At 54.6% G+C, this 17366-nt stretch overlaps 1 protein-coding gene across 4 annotated transcripts in view; it reads left to right on the top strand.

The window, feature by feature from the left end:
- The first annotated feature begins 660 nt into the window (after positions 1 to 660).
- Positions 661 to 17366, top strand: part of SCUBE1 (signal peptide, CUB domain and EGF like domain containing 1) — a 134624-nt gene continuing 117918 nt past the window's right edge. For 2 of the 4 annotated variants that reach the window (XM_047743352.1, XM_047743348.1), the window contains exons 1-2: positions 662 to 843; positions 4480 to 4611. In XM_047743352.1, coding sequence (XP_047599308.1) covers positions 756 to 843; positions 4480 to 4611 — 220 coding nt within the window. In that variant the 5' untranslated portion in view covers positions 662 to 755. Of the gene's footprint in view, positions 844 to 4479; positions 4612 to 17366 lie in introns of all 4 variants that reach the window. The other 2 variants (XM_047743349.1, XM_047743350.1) reach the window with 2 other exon arrangements.

Raw genomic sequence — 17366 nt, 5'->3', positions numbered from 1 at the left:
CCTATGACAAGCACACTTACGAGCCATTGTCCTTTGGGGAGTGGTAAAAAGTTTGTTTCGAAAGTCGATTTTTAATCGAACCTCATGATTTCTTTCCCTTCTGGCTCATTCACCGCTGCAGGGCCCCCACTGGGCACACAGTAGGTTCTCAATAAACACCACCCCGCTGGGTGAGCTCACAATTCTGCTTTCAGCATTCCCATTTCTTCCACTACAAATGGATGTCTCCGGGCCTTTCTCGACCTCTGAGGGCCGCTGGACAGGCCCCCTCCTCTCCCTAGAGTGTGCGTGCTGGGGAGGTGGGGGTGCTGCCCCCGAGGGGTTGGTCACCCTCGACGACTTCGACACGGCGGGGTGGGGGTAGGGGCCGGGGAAGGGAGCAGCCTCCGAGCGAGCCCGAGCCCGGCGGAGACTGTACACCCCGCGGCCACCGGAGCGGGTCCCGGCCCCCACCCCACAACCTGCCGCCAGCTCTGAGGGGAGGGGGCGCCCCCGAAGCCCGCGCCCGCCCCACCCCCCGCGGCCCGGCGGCCGGCGCCTATTGGCCGGCCGCGTGAAGAGCCCCGCCCCCCGGCAGTCGCGGGCCAATGAGCGCACGGCTGTCAGCTCGTCAGCCGCGCCGGCTCGGTGGCTGGGAGCCCGAGCGGTGGCGGAGGAGCCAGCAGCCAGGAGCGCTCGCCGAGCGGCCGGTCGCAGGGTTCCCCGCGCCCCGCACGCCCGCACGCCCGGCCGGCACGGCCAGGCTCGCAGCGAGCATGGGCGCCGCGGCCGTGCGCTGGCACTTGTGCGTGCTGCTCGTCCTGGGCGCGCGCGGGCGCCTGGCGGGGGGCAGCGGGCTCCCAGGTAAGCCCCGAGCGGCCGGGCGGCGGGCGCGGGGCGGCGGCGGGGTCCCGGGTGGGCCCCCGCCCCGCGCCGTCGAGGGGGCTGCAGCCCGCGCGGCCCCGCGCCCCGCCCCGCCTCTTCTCAAAGTAACTTCTGGGGCCGACGCCGGGCGCCCCTTCCCCGAAGCCCGGCGCCCCGGGGGGGCTCCGGGAACCCGGCGGGGCCGCAGCAGGGGCGGGACAGGCTGGGGCCCCCGGGAGAGGGAGTGCGAGGGCGGGAGGAAGAAAGAAAGCGCGACGACCGGTGGAGGGGAGCCCCGGCGCGCTCGGAGCGCAGGCGAGAGGGAGTGGGGACCCCGGAGCCCGACGGGCGCTCCCCCAGGGAAGAGGGGCGTGCGGGCGGAAGGAGGCCCGGGGGGAGACGGAGAGGAGGGGAGCCGGGGGAAAGGACTGACCTAGAGAGAAAGGGGATGGGGGGAGGCGGTGGATCGAGGGACGGACGAACGGAAAAAGAGGCACGGAGGGAACACACAAAAGGACACAGAAAGAATCCCGGAGAAAGACAGACACGGAGAGTAGGGAGGAGAACAGAAGACCGGAGGGGAAGGAGGAAACCCAAGGGAGAGAGAAGGAGGCAAATGGGCAGCTGGAAGGAAAAACACAGATAAAGGGAGATGTGAGGCACGGACTAAGGGATGGGAAGGGAGAGAGAGGAGCAGAGAAAGAGACGAGAAGACTGGGGGTGGGGGATAGGGAGGGAGCAAGACAGACGGATGGGAAAGACAGAAGTGGACATGGCTGGAAAGGGATGGGCAGACAGACAGTCAGACAGGACTGGAAAGGCAGAGGGACTGACACAGAGCGAAGGAGATGGATGGGAACCAGAGCGGGGGAGACGAAGCTTGGGACCGAGGGGAGGAGGCCCAGGAGAGGGTGGCAAGAGGCACTGAAGGAAGAAACGGGATCATCCCGGATCCCAAGCATTTGGGGCATGGTTTGGGCAGAAGAGGCTAGCAGCGCAGGGGAGGTGGGCAGGATTTCACAGGAGCTCCCCAGCACCCTCTCTCTCCCCTCCCACTCTCTTGGTTGTCTGGCAGGGGTGCTCCCACAAAGCGGAAAGCAGTGTCTCCTCCCACAGCTTGCTTCGGAGTTTCCTCCCTCTCTCCTTGAGGGGTGGTGGGGGGTACCCTGCCTGCTTCTGCTGTCCTTGGCTTTCTCTGGATACCCCTCCCCCCAGCTACCATGCTGGGCTCCCCAAAGTCTGTGTTTGGTGGCATAGAAATCTATTCCTGGGAGTCGCTCCCGGAGGATGCCAGGCGTTTAAACTCTTCCCGCAGCTGGAGCCCCTGGAGGCTGGGCCCTGCGGCCCTCAGCCCCCACTGTGTCTGTGGGTGTCTCTCTCAGACTTTAGGATCCTTTGCCCTAGTTTGGCTATTTTCACGTGTGCCTCTCTCTACCTCTCTGTCCCTCCTCTGTGTCTGTCTGTGTGTCCCACCCCCTTGAAAGCCTTGTGCTGTGACACAAACCAGTCAAAGCAAGCAGTGGGAGGCCAAGGAAGGGCTGGGCTGCACTCTGGAGGGAGTCCCCAGCCCTGGGCAGGGAGCAAGGTTAGACCAGGGGAACAAATGGCCTTGGCTCCTCTCCCTCTCCCCAGCCCCCACGTAAAGACTTGTTTAGAAGATGTGTAGGGAGGTGTTCACCCCCCACCCCCACCCCGCACCAGTCCCATGGCTAAGGTTCTTCCATTTCCCTTCCCACGAGGTTACCTGCCTAGGTCAGAGATTAGGGATACGGGGCAAAAGGGGCTCCAGAACCCCAGGCAGTTTCCCTCCCCTCATTTCTGTGCACTGACCCTTGGGATGTGCATCTGTGGCCTGTTTTCCCTGCTGGTCCTATCTCAGAAGTGGCCCTAGGCCTCCCAACTGGAAGGATGCTGACTGGCCCTCTCTGGCCTCTGGCTTCCTGCTCTGGAGACCATGCTCAGCCTGCATGGGCGTCCCTGTGTTGTCACTTCCCCAGAAGGAGATGTTCTGCTGGTCTGACATTCCCACTGGTCCCTGACCATTTGGTGGCTGGCTCTGGCCTGTTCCTGGCTCCTGTTCCACCTTCCTTGGGGCAGCTGTAGAGGACGGGCTGCTGACCTGATCAGATATGACCACCCTGAAAAGTGACACCACCTGCTATGCATGCGTGTGTGCATGTGTATGTGCGTTCGTGTGCATGCCTGTGTAGGAAACTTTTGCTCTTAGGCTTCTTGTTGATGCCTCTCTTCCTTTGGGGGAGGCTGCAGCCCTTAGAGACTTAGAGAGAAGCTTTGTTCTTTTAGAGAGACCCCCCACAGATTTAGAACCCCAATGCCAGCCAGGGGAGTAATTCAGATTGGACAGTCTTGAGAACCAGACAGTTCAGGGGAAGGCTGGGGTCAGGAAGAGAGGACGTCTCTCCAGCACTTCCCCAGCCTTGCCCTTGAGTGACTGCCTTTGGAGTAGATGCTGAGGTTTCCCTGTGCTGCCCTTCTGGGCCCGTCTATCTGTCATCCATCTGTATTTTATTCGTGGCTAGCTGGAAGTAACAAGGCCCATAGAAAGTTCTGGATCTGAGCTCTAGTCTCTGCCCCTTATGAGCTACTGACCTACAACAGACCTCTCTGGGCCTCAGTTTTCTCATCTGTAACCCAGATTATAACTAAAGTTCTTCTGGCTGTGCTATCCTGTGTCCCGAGGGTCCTTTGCCCTGATTGAGCTCCATGCTATGTGTGTGTATGTGGGAGAGAGCGAGAGAGAGATGGGCAGAGTGAGAGAGAGATAGACAGAAACACAGGATCTATCTTGCTCTACTTTGGCCAACAGCTATTCCAAACCGAAGGTGTAAGTGTGTGAGTTAGGATGGGAGGTGGGGAGTGCCAGGAGCCCTCAAAACCTAGACTGAACTTGAGTTTGGAATTTGGGATCTGAGAGCCAGGTCCTAGGTGTCTAAGGTGGAGAGGAGAGAGGATGGGGAGGTCAGAACCACGGGTGAGCTGGGTCAGCCCTGCTGAGGGTGTGGCTCTGTGGTTGGCCGCTGCAGTCTGAGGCCTGGAAACTGGGTGAAGAATCCTCGATTTCCACAGCCTTGGGGCTGAGAGGGGTGAGATCACCCACCCTGGGCCTCCTGGCTTGGCCGCTGCTCCGGGCTCCGTTCTAGCCTTGGTTTCCCGCTCCCACCCCACCCCCACTGTAACCTAAAGGGGATAGATTTCAATTCCTCCAAGGCCCTTCTGGCTCTGAATTCTAGAATAAGGAGAGTGGAGGAGGGATGATGCTTGTGGGGAGAGCGAGACACACAGAGAGGCTTTCCTGGCGGTGCTCCTAAGCCTCAGTTTTGTCATCTTTCCTGCGGGAGTAATGGATCGACTTGATAGGACCGTCGTGAAAATTAAATGGGAGGCCACATTCAGGTGGCATTGTGTCTGGCACAGAGTAGCTGCCCCCAAAATGCTACCAGTCACCATTTGTCACGCCGGGTTGTCGTGTGACCGCTATTACTGTTAATTACCCCAGCGATCAATGGAAGGTAGAGGGCAGAAGGAGCTCCCTGCCCCCCCAGCCACCACGGCCTGCCCGTCCGACCCCCTCCGACCGGACCACATCTCACCAGTTGTTTCCCCCACCCACCCCAGGGCCAGTCGACGTGGACGAGTGCTCGGAGGGCACAGATGACTGCCACATCGATGCCATCTGCCAGAACACACCCAAGTCCTACAAATGTCTCTGCAAGCCGGGCTACAAAGGGGAAGGCAGGCAGTGTGAAGGTGAGCCCAGCCTGGCCCTCCTGGCCAGACCCCGGGGCCGCCACGGCCGCCATACGTGGCCAATGCCCAGCCCGTGGCGTGCCAGCAGCGCAGGCCTCACTAGGCCGTGGGAGGGAGCCGGGGGCTTCTTGGGAAGCTAAGCTGCTTCCCTGGAGGGAGGAATCTGGAGTCACGGGGTACTTGACTCACCCGGGAATTGAAACTTTTGTTTTATTTTAAATTAGATGAAGTGTTGACTGGCACGTTCATCCTTCTTGTCTCTGACTGGATATGTGTGGGGTAAAGGCCTGGGGTAACCCTCCCCCAGGTCCCTAACTTTGAAACCACCCACCCCACCCCATGTGGCTGTAGCTTCCTCAAAGGACCTGCTTAGTAGCCAGCCACAGCTTTCGTGGGCTGGCTCAGGTACGAGAGCTTGGGTGAAGACATACATCTGTGCCATGTCTGTCTGTCCAGCCTTTCTTCCCTGCACCTGGGATTTGGGTTTGACTATCTGGTGCTGGAAACTCCCTCCCTGGCAAGCTGAAAGTCAGAGAGAGAGGAGCAGCCTTGGCTGTCCTTGAAAGTAGGACGCCCCAGGCTGGATGGAACTCTTGGGAGCATCTGTCAGGGAGGGGCTGTGTGGCCATTCTGTGCTGTTCTGGAGAACCCCATCATCAGGGAGCTGGAAGCTGCTCTCTCCGTGTCCCGCATGCTTACCCGGCTGAGAATCATTGCTCCGAATCTTCCCTGTCTGTCCCCACTTTGCAGACGAGGAAAGCTGAGGCCCCGAGAGCAACAATCCCCCAGGTCCCACAGGGCATGGCAAGTACTGAACCCCAGGGCCCTGGACTCCCCCTCCATGGCTCCCTAGCTTCTTGTTTGCTTCTCCCCACACCCTGCCAGCTCACTTTCGCAAAGCACGAAATTCGTATTAGGAAAGCGACCCATGAGAGTATGATGGGGGCCCATTCCTTCTCTTTAAAGCTTTGCAGGTGCTGGAGCTTTGTGGGAGATGCAGATATGCCTCCTTAGAACACTGACACGATTCATCCATCTCACTTGCTGGTATCTCTCAGGGCTGAGGGCTGGGCAGTTGGCAATGGTCTGCATAGTGCCTGCTTTGGCCACATCTCTGGCCTTGCTTGGGGCCCAGAAGCCTGAGTGGGGAGCTGGCGCATACCCACAGACCTCTGGAAGGAGGCCCGGCTGGAGTCAGATAGACCAGGTCATGAGCAAAGAGCCTGGTGGCACGGGCTGGCCCCCCTGCTGGCAGGGCCTGGAGGTTCCAAGTGGCACGTGTGAGGCTCTAACATGACCGTTTTCTGACTCTCTGCTCCCTGCTCCAGGCACAGTGCTCTGGCAAGGGAGGGCCAAGGGCAGCCCTCTATCTCTACTTGTTTAAGCCACTGACCCAGCCTGTTCCTCCTCCAGCCCAGCTCCTTAGGGTCCCTTCTTGCTGTCCCCAGGCCTGGAGGCCCACACTTTTTCTTCTGCCTGTTTCCCTGATGTCCTCCAGAGTCCAGCTTTAGCTCTCCACTCTGCCTGAGCCCAGGCTGGGGGTTAGACTTGCTGGCTCAGGGTAAGAATGAGAGAGGAGGAGGCCTGTGAATGTGCCTCTGGAAATGCCAGGGGCCTCCATGTCTTGCTAGTCTGGCTCTGGCTTCTGCCCCTTACTTCCTGAAACCCCAAATGGCCCTCGTGTCCTGGCCACACACCCACACACCAAGCCGCTCCATGTTTCTGAGCCTCAGCACAGGTCTTCCCCTTACCAGGAGCCCCTTTTCTACCCTTTGTGTCCTGGCCAATTCCTAATCAGGCTTTAGATTTGCCTCCTCTGGGAAGCCTTCCTTGATACCTCTGCTTCTACACACATAAACACACACACACAGCCACATTAAGTGCTTTTCTCCATCATAGCACTTTTTTTTTTTTTTTTTTAAGATTTATTTCTTTCTTTGGGGGAAGTAGAGGGAGTGAGAATGTCAAGCAGACTCCATGCTGAGCACAGAGCCAGATTGGGGCGGGGGAGCGATCTCATGACCCCGAGATTATGACCTGAGCTGAAACCAAGAGTCAGACACTTAACTGACTGCGCCACCCCACGCCCCCCTCAGAGCACTGCTGCCTTTGGATATAATTATGTGTCTTGTTCTCCCGCTGAATGGTGAGCCCATTTGAGGGCTGGCGATGGGCTCAGCATTGAGGCCCACCACACAGCAGCTATCCAACTTGGGCTCACAGTGAGCCCCAGACTACCTTTCAGGCTTGTCCCCATCTTCCCTGCTCTGGGGGGAAGAGCCTGGCATGAGCATGGGTGTGCAGAAAATGTTTAGTCTGAGTTGGCTCTCTTTTGCCCAGACTGGAGTTCCTGGGAGGTGAGGAGCCACATAGATAGAAACTGCCCACAGAGAGGCTGTGCGAGCGGCAGGGAAGGGGTGTGTTGGGGCCATGGGAGGACTCGCTCTCGTCACAATGTCCTCTCTACCCTGTCTAATGGCAGAGGAAAGCAAGAACGGGCCCAGCCTCTGGGCGGGAATCTGGGTTGCAGCCCACCTCCGACGTGAAAGTCTAGGTGGTCGTTTGCCCTCCCTAGCCTCAGTTTCTCCTTTGGCTGTATGGCCCAAAAATACCCCTCACCGTAAGCCTTCCTGAAGATGGAATGAAATGCCGGCAGTGAACCCCAGGCCTGCCCGTCACGGTGCCCAGCTCGTGATAGGCACTCAGGGTAGAGTATGCACTCAGTACACAGTTGACAGTGCCGTTGTTGTCACTGTCACCCTCTCTGTCTTATGTTCTCACCACCTCTCACTGAGGCTGCGGGCTGGGAGAGGTGGTGTGAACAGACTCATTTAATGATGGCTTCAATGGTGAAGACCTTTGAAAATGGTTCCGTGCAGCCCACCTCGGGCGATAATGACAGTGCCACCTAGCCCTTCTCCTCAAGGAGCTCTGGATCTGGGTCAGGCCACATGAGCTGAAATTACACATCCGTAGAAATTCTTAATCAACAGGGTCCTATAGGTGGTAAGTCGGTACCTGTGGAGTCGCCCTGTTAACAGTATGAAGACTGGGGTGCCCGGGGGTGGGGGGTCTCAGTCATTAAGCATCTGCCTATGGGTCAGGTCATGACCCCAGGATCCTGGGATCGAGCCCCACCTTGGGCTTCCTGCTGAGCAGGGAGCCTGCTTCTCCCTCTGCCCCACTCACTACTCGTGTTCTCTCTCTCTCTCTCTCTGAAATAAAGTATAAAATAAAATCTTTTAAAAAAGAAAAGTATGGAGACTAGTCATCAAGAACTGAGAGGACACCATTTGGCCACTCACTCCCTATACCTTCTGTAAGGGTTTCTGGGGACCTGAGTGGACACTGTTCCACTGGCACTGAGGTTTTTCTCACCCCTAAGGACAGGCATCAGTCGGAATTAATGGAGCCCACTGGAGTGTTCCCCCATGGGCCATCAGATCCCCCACCAGTTCCCCCAGGAGGACCACACAGAGATTTCTGGAGGCTTTGAAATCTGGAGGGGCTGGCAGATCACGTGCAGTGGTAGCCTGAGGGAGCTTGGAGGTCGTCCAGATGTTCATTCACCTCCTTGGTTTACAGATGGGAAAATGGAGGCCTGAGGAGGCAGGGATCTTGTCTAGGTTGGGACTAGAGCCCAGATCTGGTAGGCCCAGTTCTCATACTGCTGCCTGTGGCTCTCTGCTCTGGGAAGTGGGATAGATGGTCAGTAGGCCATTGGGCACAGTGATCAAAGCATGGACTCTGGACCCAGACGTCTTGGGTTCACATCCTGCCCATGTAGACCGCACAGGTTACTCAACTCCGTTTGTCTATATAACAGAGGTAACAATAATATCTACTTCACAGAGATAGTGTGAGAATTAGGTGGGATAACGTGCATAAAGCATTTGAACATAGCCTGGTACTTAGGACACACCGTGTGAGCTTTATCTGCTGTTCCTGTGATTATGGTGGTCATGGTGGTGGTGACAGTGGTGATGATGGTGATGATGGTGATGGTGGTGGTGATGGTGGTGGTGATGATGGTGGTGATGATGGTGCTGGTTGTGATGATAGTGATGATGTTGATGGTGATGGTGGTGATGATGTGATGGTGGTGATGATGGTGATGGTGGTGATGGTGATGGTGATGATGGTGATGATGATGATGGTAGTGATGATGATGGTGTTGGTGGTGATGATGGTGATGATGTGATGGTGGTGATGATGGTGATATTGATCGTTGTCATCATGTTGATGTTGATGCCTCATGATAATGTTGGTCATAATGTTGTTCAGTATATGAAAAGGGGTAAAACTTTGTCTTTTTCCAACAGTTGCCAGGATCTAAAATGGCTGGGAAATGGGAATGGGGTGTTCTGGCTCATGGACTATTCAGATAAACCATACGCGTATGTCCATATCCCCATAGAGTTGTACAGACACGTTGGCCATTCACAAATGACCATTCACCAAGAATGCACGATAAAAATTACAAGTGAGAGAAGGCCTACCTTTGCTCCACGAAACCTACTGCTGGGCTGGCAAATAGGCTGCCCTGTTCTGCCAGAGCAGACACCGGTAATCGATCCCAGCGCCCCCCCAGGCGACAATTTCCACCTTAGAGGAAACCCATTTCCCTCCCCAGGCCCTTTCATCCCAGGTGCTGAGCTGGTGTGAGGCTGTGCAGAGGCTGGGGTTGGAGTCTTGGGGGAGCGAGCACCCCATCCTGCACATCTGACAGACTTTGCCCTTCACGGTGATAAGCACAGAGGACAGATTCTCCACAAAGTGTGCTCAGAGAGCGTGGCTTCCACAAGCTCACTAGTTCTTCACGGGAAATGGACCCAGGTTAGGGGAACCCCTGAGAGGGGCCAGCTGGGCCTCTCATACCCTTAACTGCTTCACCCCGAAGCTGCTGCTGGCGATGAAAACCCCTTCAGCAAAGCCAGCAGCTTAGGCAGCCTGTCCCCCTCCCCAAGTCCAAGGACAGTTTCTCATCCCTGTTGCAAGTCCATCTTGCCACGTGGCCAGTGCACGTGTGACGATGACCAGGCTTCCACACAGGGGGCTTGCCGTCGCCAGGCTGAGGTGCTTCAGAGGGTTCCGAAAGGCTCCAGGCAAGGCTGAGGAAAAATCCGTGTTTTCTTGATGATATGTGCCTTGAAAGACCCTGAAGTAACTCCAGGTACACTCATGGATGTGCATGGTTAGAAGGGACTGGAAGGGGCATCCAGGGGAGCCCCCATGCTCTACAGATGACCAGCACTCTCTGTCACCCTCCCCGTCCCACACACCCCTCCGCTTGTGTCCATTTGTCTCTGCACTTATGTTTCCCTGTGTCTCCTCCCACAATGTGGGCTCTGCAAGGACAGTGTCTGTGACATGTTCTGCTCCATCCCCTGGAAGCCAGTGCTAGGCCTGGCCCAGAATTTGGAAAGCATCTGTTGAGCGAAAGGGTGGAGGGTGAGTTTCAGCAGTTACTTCTTCCAGGAAGACTTCCATGCTGCCCATGTTAGCTGTGAGCATCCCTCCTTCAGAGTGCCTGTGACACTGGGTTGCAATGACCCACATGACTTCATTTAGGGCAGGGTCCAGAGCAAGCATCAGTGGGTAGTGAGTGATCATTATAAATCCCAGGGACACCAGGAAAAGTCTCGCAGAGCCTCCAGCTTCTGGGGGGTTTTATAGGTGAGGAAGCTGACGCCTGACAAGAGAAGGGGTTAGTGTGAGGACATCTGGTGTAGGCCAGTGGCAGAGTGAGGTTGGGGTACTTGGACCCAGGGAGGTCAGTCTCTGGCCAGGTCACCCCGCTGAGAAGCCACAGGGCCTAGACCCAACCCTAGGCATCCATAAGGTCCTGGCCATGGTGCAGGCCCCCAGCAGCCTGTCTGAACAAAGTGGGAAGAGTTCCTTAGCTCTGGAGTCAGAAGAGACTGAAGAGACTATTTCCTTTATTCATATCGCCCCTTTGCTGCCACCAGCTCATCTGAGCCAGGCTCTGTGAATGCGAGTGGCTGGAAGGACACAGCCCATCTATGTAGCTGAGAGAGGACATTCCTCAGGCTGAGCCTGGCACTCAGCTAATGCCTTTGAGCTGCTGTCATTCTCAGCCTTTCCCTCCCTGACCACACCACAGCATCACTCATTTTTCGATTCCTCAAACTTGCCAGTTCCTTCCTACCGCAGGACCTTTGCACATTCTATTTCCTGCCTCTTTTCAATAAGCTAAGCCTATGCATCCCCCAGCTCACCATACCCTTATGCTGGCCTCCTGGTCTGAATTAGTCAGGCCTGTTTTTGCTCCTTTGGCTGAGGGGGCAGGCCAGGGGTGAGGAGGGGGCATTTCATCCCTTTTAAATGCTTCAACTCATTTAACCTTAATTGCTTTGTTTTCATAGACATTTACTAAGGAAAAGGACCAAATTATAGCTTGAATTGGGTCTTACTAATCTTAATTAAAAGCTCTCGTTTATAATCAGGACCAGGCCCCAAACGAGGAGCAAACCGCCCTCAAATGGCTTGTTTAAATAACTAAGACCCTCTTGATAATCACTGTTTAGTCTGAACCAGCCGTGCACATCACCCCTTCTATGTGTACTTAATTTTTTGGACTTATTTACTCAAGTCGTTTATTCCACTTGCAAGTTCCAACTCGGGCCTTTTCCAGAATGCTATAATTAAAACTCTTGGGGGAAATAACCTTTTGTTTTGGCCACAGAATATCAAATGTATTATTATTTTCCCCTTTTTTTATGCAAAGGGGAAAAAATGACAACCTGTGGGCATCAGAGATCACAAAATTAGCATGTATGTAATGAATGTAAATAGCCACTTCCTGAATTTTGTATCCCCACTGCCTCCTTGTCAGTCACTGAAGTCAGGTAGATTACAGGGTATGGTATTAAGCATTTTAACAAAACTCCTAATAACAAACCCGGTGATCTGTTTAGTTTAAGATCAGAAACTTAAAACACACACACACACACACACACACACACACACAAAACTTGAAACCAATCGGCCTTTTTAGGGAATAACCTCTACGACCTTATTAAGTCACTTTCCTCATCATTATTGCACACTTTATTGAAACTCCAGATAAAAATCTGCTTTTGGGGAGGCCAGGAAAGGCAGTAGGAGGTGGGCTGCGGGGGTGGGGGAGAGGAGGGGAAATTCTTCTTCAAGTCTTAAAACGTGCAATTATACATGCTAACGTGTGAGCCCCACTGAAGATGAAAGCCCTCTCGTCCAGCAGACCAGCAGGCAGGAAGAAGTCAGATGTGACTTAAAATTCCAAGTTGCCGTCAGCTAGCAGTTAGATGGCATTGCTTCCAAGGGGGCCCAGTTCTGTTGCAGAGATTGGGCTTGGAATTTTCCTTTTCAGAAGGAAAAATGAAAATGTCATGCCACTGGTATTTAAGCATTGGAGGCAAGTTCGCCTCCCTGAGCCTCAGTGTACCCATCTGTAAAATGCATCCACTGGGCTAGATTCAGCTTAGCATTGAGAATGTTCACTGAGCACCTACTCTGTGCCAGACTTGGTGCCGAGGCCAAGACATGTTTTCCTGACCTCACTGGTCCGTGGGAGAGTCGGGACTGGGACTGGGAAAGATGTGAACATAAGCCGGTGTGGGAAGTGCAGCCGTGAAAACACAGACCAGACTGGGGGCAAAGAAGAGACATCACTGATCTCTGCCTTGGGAGGGAAGAAACTGGAGAGGCTCCCCGGAGAGGCGTTGGTCAGGAAAGCAGATGTTCCTTCCAGCTCTGATGGTCCGGGAAGCCATCTGCAGATGAATGCAGAGGGCTTTTTTGGGCTTGGCTGACTCAGTAAGTCCAGTAAATGACTGAACCTTCCAGAGGCCTGGTTCCTGATCCAGCTGGTCAGAACAATGGCACCTGCCTGGTAGGGGTGCATTTGAGCAGAGGTGGGAGGAGGAGGGAGCGTGTATGGAAGGCAGACCAGGGCCTGCGTTTTCCTTTTCCTCTAAATCCCCATTTCTCCTAGGGTTAGAGGGTCTCTCCCCTGCCCCCACCCCTGCAGCCCCAGCCTCTGTCCCGGGCGGCAGGCCCCTCTCTGCCCCTTCCTCTGGGCTCTCTCTCCTCCTCCTGGCCGCTTCTTATTACAGTGGCTGTATTTGTTTTTCCATCTGAGGAATGCTAACCAGAAAAAACCATTATTTCTAAGAAAATAAACTACGAGCCTGTCGGCCTTTGGGATGCTACTGAAAGGGATGGCAGCCTTCCCCCAAGGCCTTGAGACAAAGAGGGCCAGAGGGCTTGTGTGTGCGGGCAAGGTCACGGGGCCTCGGAGGGGCTCCAAGGGGGTCCTCCAGATGGGCCAGGGCTGCAGTCCTGGGAGGAGAGAGTTTAAGAGCGCAGCCAGCCAGCCAGCTTAGACTCTGGCCTGGCTAATAACAGCTCTGGTATCAATCACTCCCCACTCCCTTCTAGGGTTCCGGGATGTACTCCTTTCTCCTGGAGCCACCCTCCTCCTGTCTGGACTTCCTGCCCCTTGTGCCAGGGGGAGTAGAGCTAGGCGTAGGTCTGTGGAGAATTAGGTGCAAGCCCGGTGTGACCTGCGGGGGGTGGGGGGTCTGTGGGCCTCTTGGGCCCTAGCAGTCTGTCTGCAGAGTTCAGGGCCAGAGCTAGATCACATGGCCCCCCACGACCCCATGCCCTGGTGGGCACCTCCTTCTTCAGCATCCTCCTTGCCATGATGGTGCCTAATGCTGGCTTAGTCTCTGGGGGTGGCAGATGGACTCAGGCTGGACTGTTAGTCTCCTGTCCCTTCCCACTGGCAGCCCCGTAGATAAACCTGGGCCTGGCTGGTGCATTGGCAGAGGAAGCTCTCCTTAGATGAATTTGTCTGCCTCTGGGTCATGGCCCCCCATCAGGTTGGCAGCTTCTTGTGGCCAGGGTCTGACCTGGGCTTGGGGGGGCCAGCCTGGAGAAGGTGTTGGTACAGGAGGGAAGAAGGCAGGGAGGCGGCTTGATCCTCAGCAAGGACTAGGGGCCCTGACTTCCTGGGTCACGGAGACGGGGAAATTCTCCAGAGGACTGTGTCAAGGCTAGGAGGGCAGAGTCTGGAACCAGCCTGCCTGAGCTCCCGTATCGGCTTCGCCTCTTACTAGCTGGGTGATCTCTGAGCTCTCTGAGGGTCCGTTTCTTTTTCTGTGATAAGGGAACTTCAGCCTTCTTGCTTGGGCTATGGTGAGGGGTAAGGCACTTGCAACTGACTTGGTGTCTGGCGGGGAGTTGCCACTGCTTTGCTGTGTGTTGGAGAGAAACTGCACGGGGCATTTGGAGAGAGAAAGAAGGAAAGACGACTGCGCCGGGCCAACTCAGGTTGGCCTGAGGCCTGAGCCCACGGGGCGGCCCCAGAGAGTCGAGCCTTGGGTTCAAGTTGCTGTCTGCCCCTGACTTGCTGATAAGCTTAGAGCCTCAGTGCCCCTCTCTGGGCTCGGTTTCCCCTTATAAAATCTGGTGGGGGCATCGGAGAAGCTCGTGGGGGGTACCGGCTTACCCACTCTGAGTGGCAGCTCAGGCTTTCCGGCAGCTACATGTGTCTGAGTGTCCTGCTGTTGTGTTCACAGGTGGTTGGGCCTGGGCAGCAGCCCCTTGGAGTTTGCAGTTTGGGGGGGCTTGGGGGGCTTCGCGGTTTGGGCTTCTCCCCTGCCTTTTGCTAAGGTGACAGGAGAACGGCCATGCCTATAATGGGCAGAGGGAGGGGTGGGAGCCTCAACGCTGAGTCGGCAGCCTGGGACACCTCCTCACTTCCATCTAGAACATTCTGACAGGTCAGCTTTCCTTTGACCAGATTGCTTTGAGGTCCTTGAGGCTTGATGTCAGAGTCTGGGAACAGCAAAAGATTCCGGGCCTTTTTGAGGGAGAAAGGGAATAATCACCTGGTTAGTTTCGTGGGAAAATTCCACCTGGGGCTTGAGAGCTGCACACCCACCGTGAGACCACACCAGGCAGGTGCATTTGAGGTCAATTCAGAATAAGCACCCTGCGTTGTCCCTGCAGCCAGGCACAGTGCCAGGGACCCAGCCAGTGCAACAGATAGCATTGATGACATTAAGTTTTTTAAAATTGTAAACATCTGGGGTGCCTGGGCGGTGCAGTCGGTGAAGCGGCTGACTCTTGATTTTTGGCTCCGTTCATGATCTCGGGGTCATGAAATTGAGCCCCATGTCAGGCTCCGCGCTGGGTGTGGAGCCTGCCTAAGATTTTTTCTCTCTCCCTCTCCCACCCCCTGCTTGTGCACACTCATGCTCTCTCTTTTCTCTAATATATATATATATATGTATATATATATGTATGTACATATATGTACATATATATAGTAACAACCTTATTGAGATATAATTCACGTACCATGCAATTCACTCATTGAAAGTGTACAGTTCAGTGATTTCTAGTATATTTACAGAGCTGTGTCCCCATCACCACAGTCAATTTTAGAAACTTTTTATTATCCCAAAAAGAAACCTGCACCCCTTCGCCATTGCTCCCCAGCTCCCCAGCCCAAGAAAACCACTCATCTATTTTCTGTCTCGACAGATTTGCTTTTTCTGGAGACTTCATATAAATGGAATCTTACAATATATGGTCCTTGGTGACTAAGACAGCATTAACTTGGAAGTCCGGTATCCTGACCCCCTTTGTGGTTCCACCTGTCTTAGCTGTGTGATCTCGGGCAGGGGAGGTAACCTGTCTGGGTGTTGGTCTCCCTTGCCACGAAATAAAGATGCTGGTGTGCGCTTCTCAGGGTGGTCATGGGCGAGGGGCCAGCGTACCGTCTACATGCAGGGGGAGGGGGTCGGTCAACGGAGGCTCGTTCATTTGTTCAGTGCGGAGTACACTCTGGTTGAGCACATTCTGCTCCTTCTAGAGCTCACACTGAACAGCACACCGTTCTTGCCCCCGTGGAACTCACAGCCCCAAAAGACGGGTACACGGCAAGCAAGAATAATGGTGCGGTCCATTTATGGGGCTCTGGGGTCCAGAGGACGAGGAGGAGTCAGGTCTGCCAGGGAATCGGCACAGGTAGCAGGTAGGAGACGATGCTGGGGCTCAGCCTGCAGATGGTCAGAGGTGTCTGTGAAGAAGGATCCTCAGGCGAGGGCACGGCGTGAGCAGAAGTGTGGTGGCCCCTGGGGGAGGTCGGCCAGCCACTCGGACCCCATGGTCATTGGGGATCACGAGGTAGGCAGTGGGGAGGGCCTTCCCACCCTCTGGCTGAGCCATGGTCATTGTGCGCAGTGAGGAATGAAAAAGTATATAGATGTGTGTTGGTTTTGCGTGACCTTTGACCTTTCCCATAATTAACTGCTGGGCCCACTTCTGGCATTGTCTCCGCAGAAGGGAAACCTGCCAGGGGTCCACAGAGAGCCGCGTCTCATTACTCAATCATTACAAACCCAGAGCTTAACCCAGTGCCACCGGAGACAGGAGGCTTAATCCTTCCTGCTAGGCGGCCCGCGAAACTACCTTCCCCCGAGCGTAATTAGCCAACAAACCGGATTAAGATTTATTCACCAATAAGGACTCAACTTCCTAAGCCATACATCTCTCCCAGAATGGTTGCCTGATCTGAGGAGTGCACGATTTTTCCTAAAGCCCCCAGACAAAGAAGAGAGGCTAGAGCCCAGCCAGGGAAGGGGCCTTTGCGAGAACACTTGGTCTCCACTGTCTTCAAGGAATGTCAAGAAAAATGCCAATTTCAAGAGGACATGAGAAGAGGTTTTTCAGTAATGATCTCTGAAAGCGGAGAGCAGGGAGCTTTAAAAAAATCCTCATTTTGAGAACTTTTGCAGTCAGTCCTGATTTTTAGGAAAAGGCTCTGAAATAGTATGAAGATGAAACGAGAAGGAGCTCTGACACATTGCAACGCAATCTTTTAGAACCCGGGCACCAAAGAATAAATATATATTTTATGGTGCAACGAGAATCAATTTTGAATTAAATGAAAAAAAAAAAAAAAGGGCTAAACTCATTCCATTCGCGTTCCAAACCGCTACTATTGGCGCACAACCACAGCTGTGAGATCGCGTGTGCGTGCTGCCCTTAATACAGGAAAAATGACACTGTGTGCTTTTAAAAATCCCATAATGAGCCGCTCCTGTGCTGCTTTTCTCTGCTCTGTGAGATGTTGGAAGCTGTTTTCCGTTGAGCTGAGTATGAAAACATAACCAAAAAAAAAAAAAAAAAACGCTTGAGAAGGAGCCCGGATGGCTAGGGTGAGCTGCTGGACTTATCCCCAGCACTCAGGTCCCTGTCACCATCCCTCAACCTCAGGGCAGGTATACACCTTGGGAATAAAAAACAATGAGGCACATGATGTCTCCTTCCCACTTTCCTCCCTAATAACTTTTTGGACTTGATGCCCTTTTAGAAAGCGTTCATCTCATGCATGCTGAGGATATGGCTCCAACTATAGAATCTGCCTTCGAACACCGCCACTGGTTCGGGGCCGGGCGACTAGGTGCTCAGCCATGCATGCCTCAGCCTTTGTATCAGCAAAATGGGACTAACTAACACCAGGCTCTTACACAGCTTCCTCCCTCCAATCTCTGCTGTGGTCATCAGTGGCCGTCTTCCTTCTGTGCCTTTCACCATGGTGTTCTCCTCTCTGTCCCAACATCCTCTCCGTGTGTATCCAAATTTCCCTCTTCTTATAAGGACACCAAGCCTTAGATTAGGGCCCACCCTACTGCATGACCTCACCATAACTTGCTTACATCTGCGAAGATCCCATTTCC

Source organism: Lutra lutra, chromosome 8 (assembly GCF_902655055.1).
Source record: "Lutra lutra chromosome 8, mLutLut1.2, whole genome shotgun sequence".
NCBI classification, from domain to species: domain Eukaryota; kingdom Metazoa; phylum Chordata; class Mammalia; order Carnivora; family Mustelidae; genus Lutra; species Lutra lutra.
The sequence above is the reverse complement of the archived record's forward strand: the minus strand, read 5'-3'. Positions and strand labels throughout refer to the sequence as shown.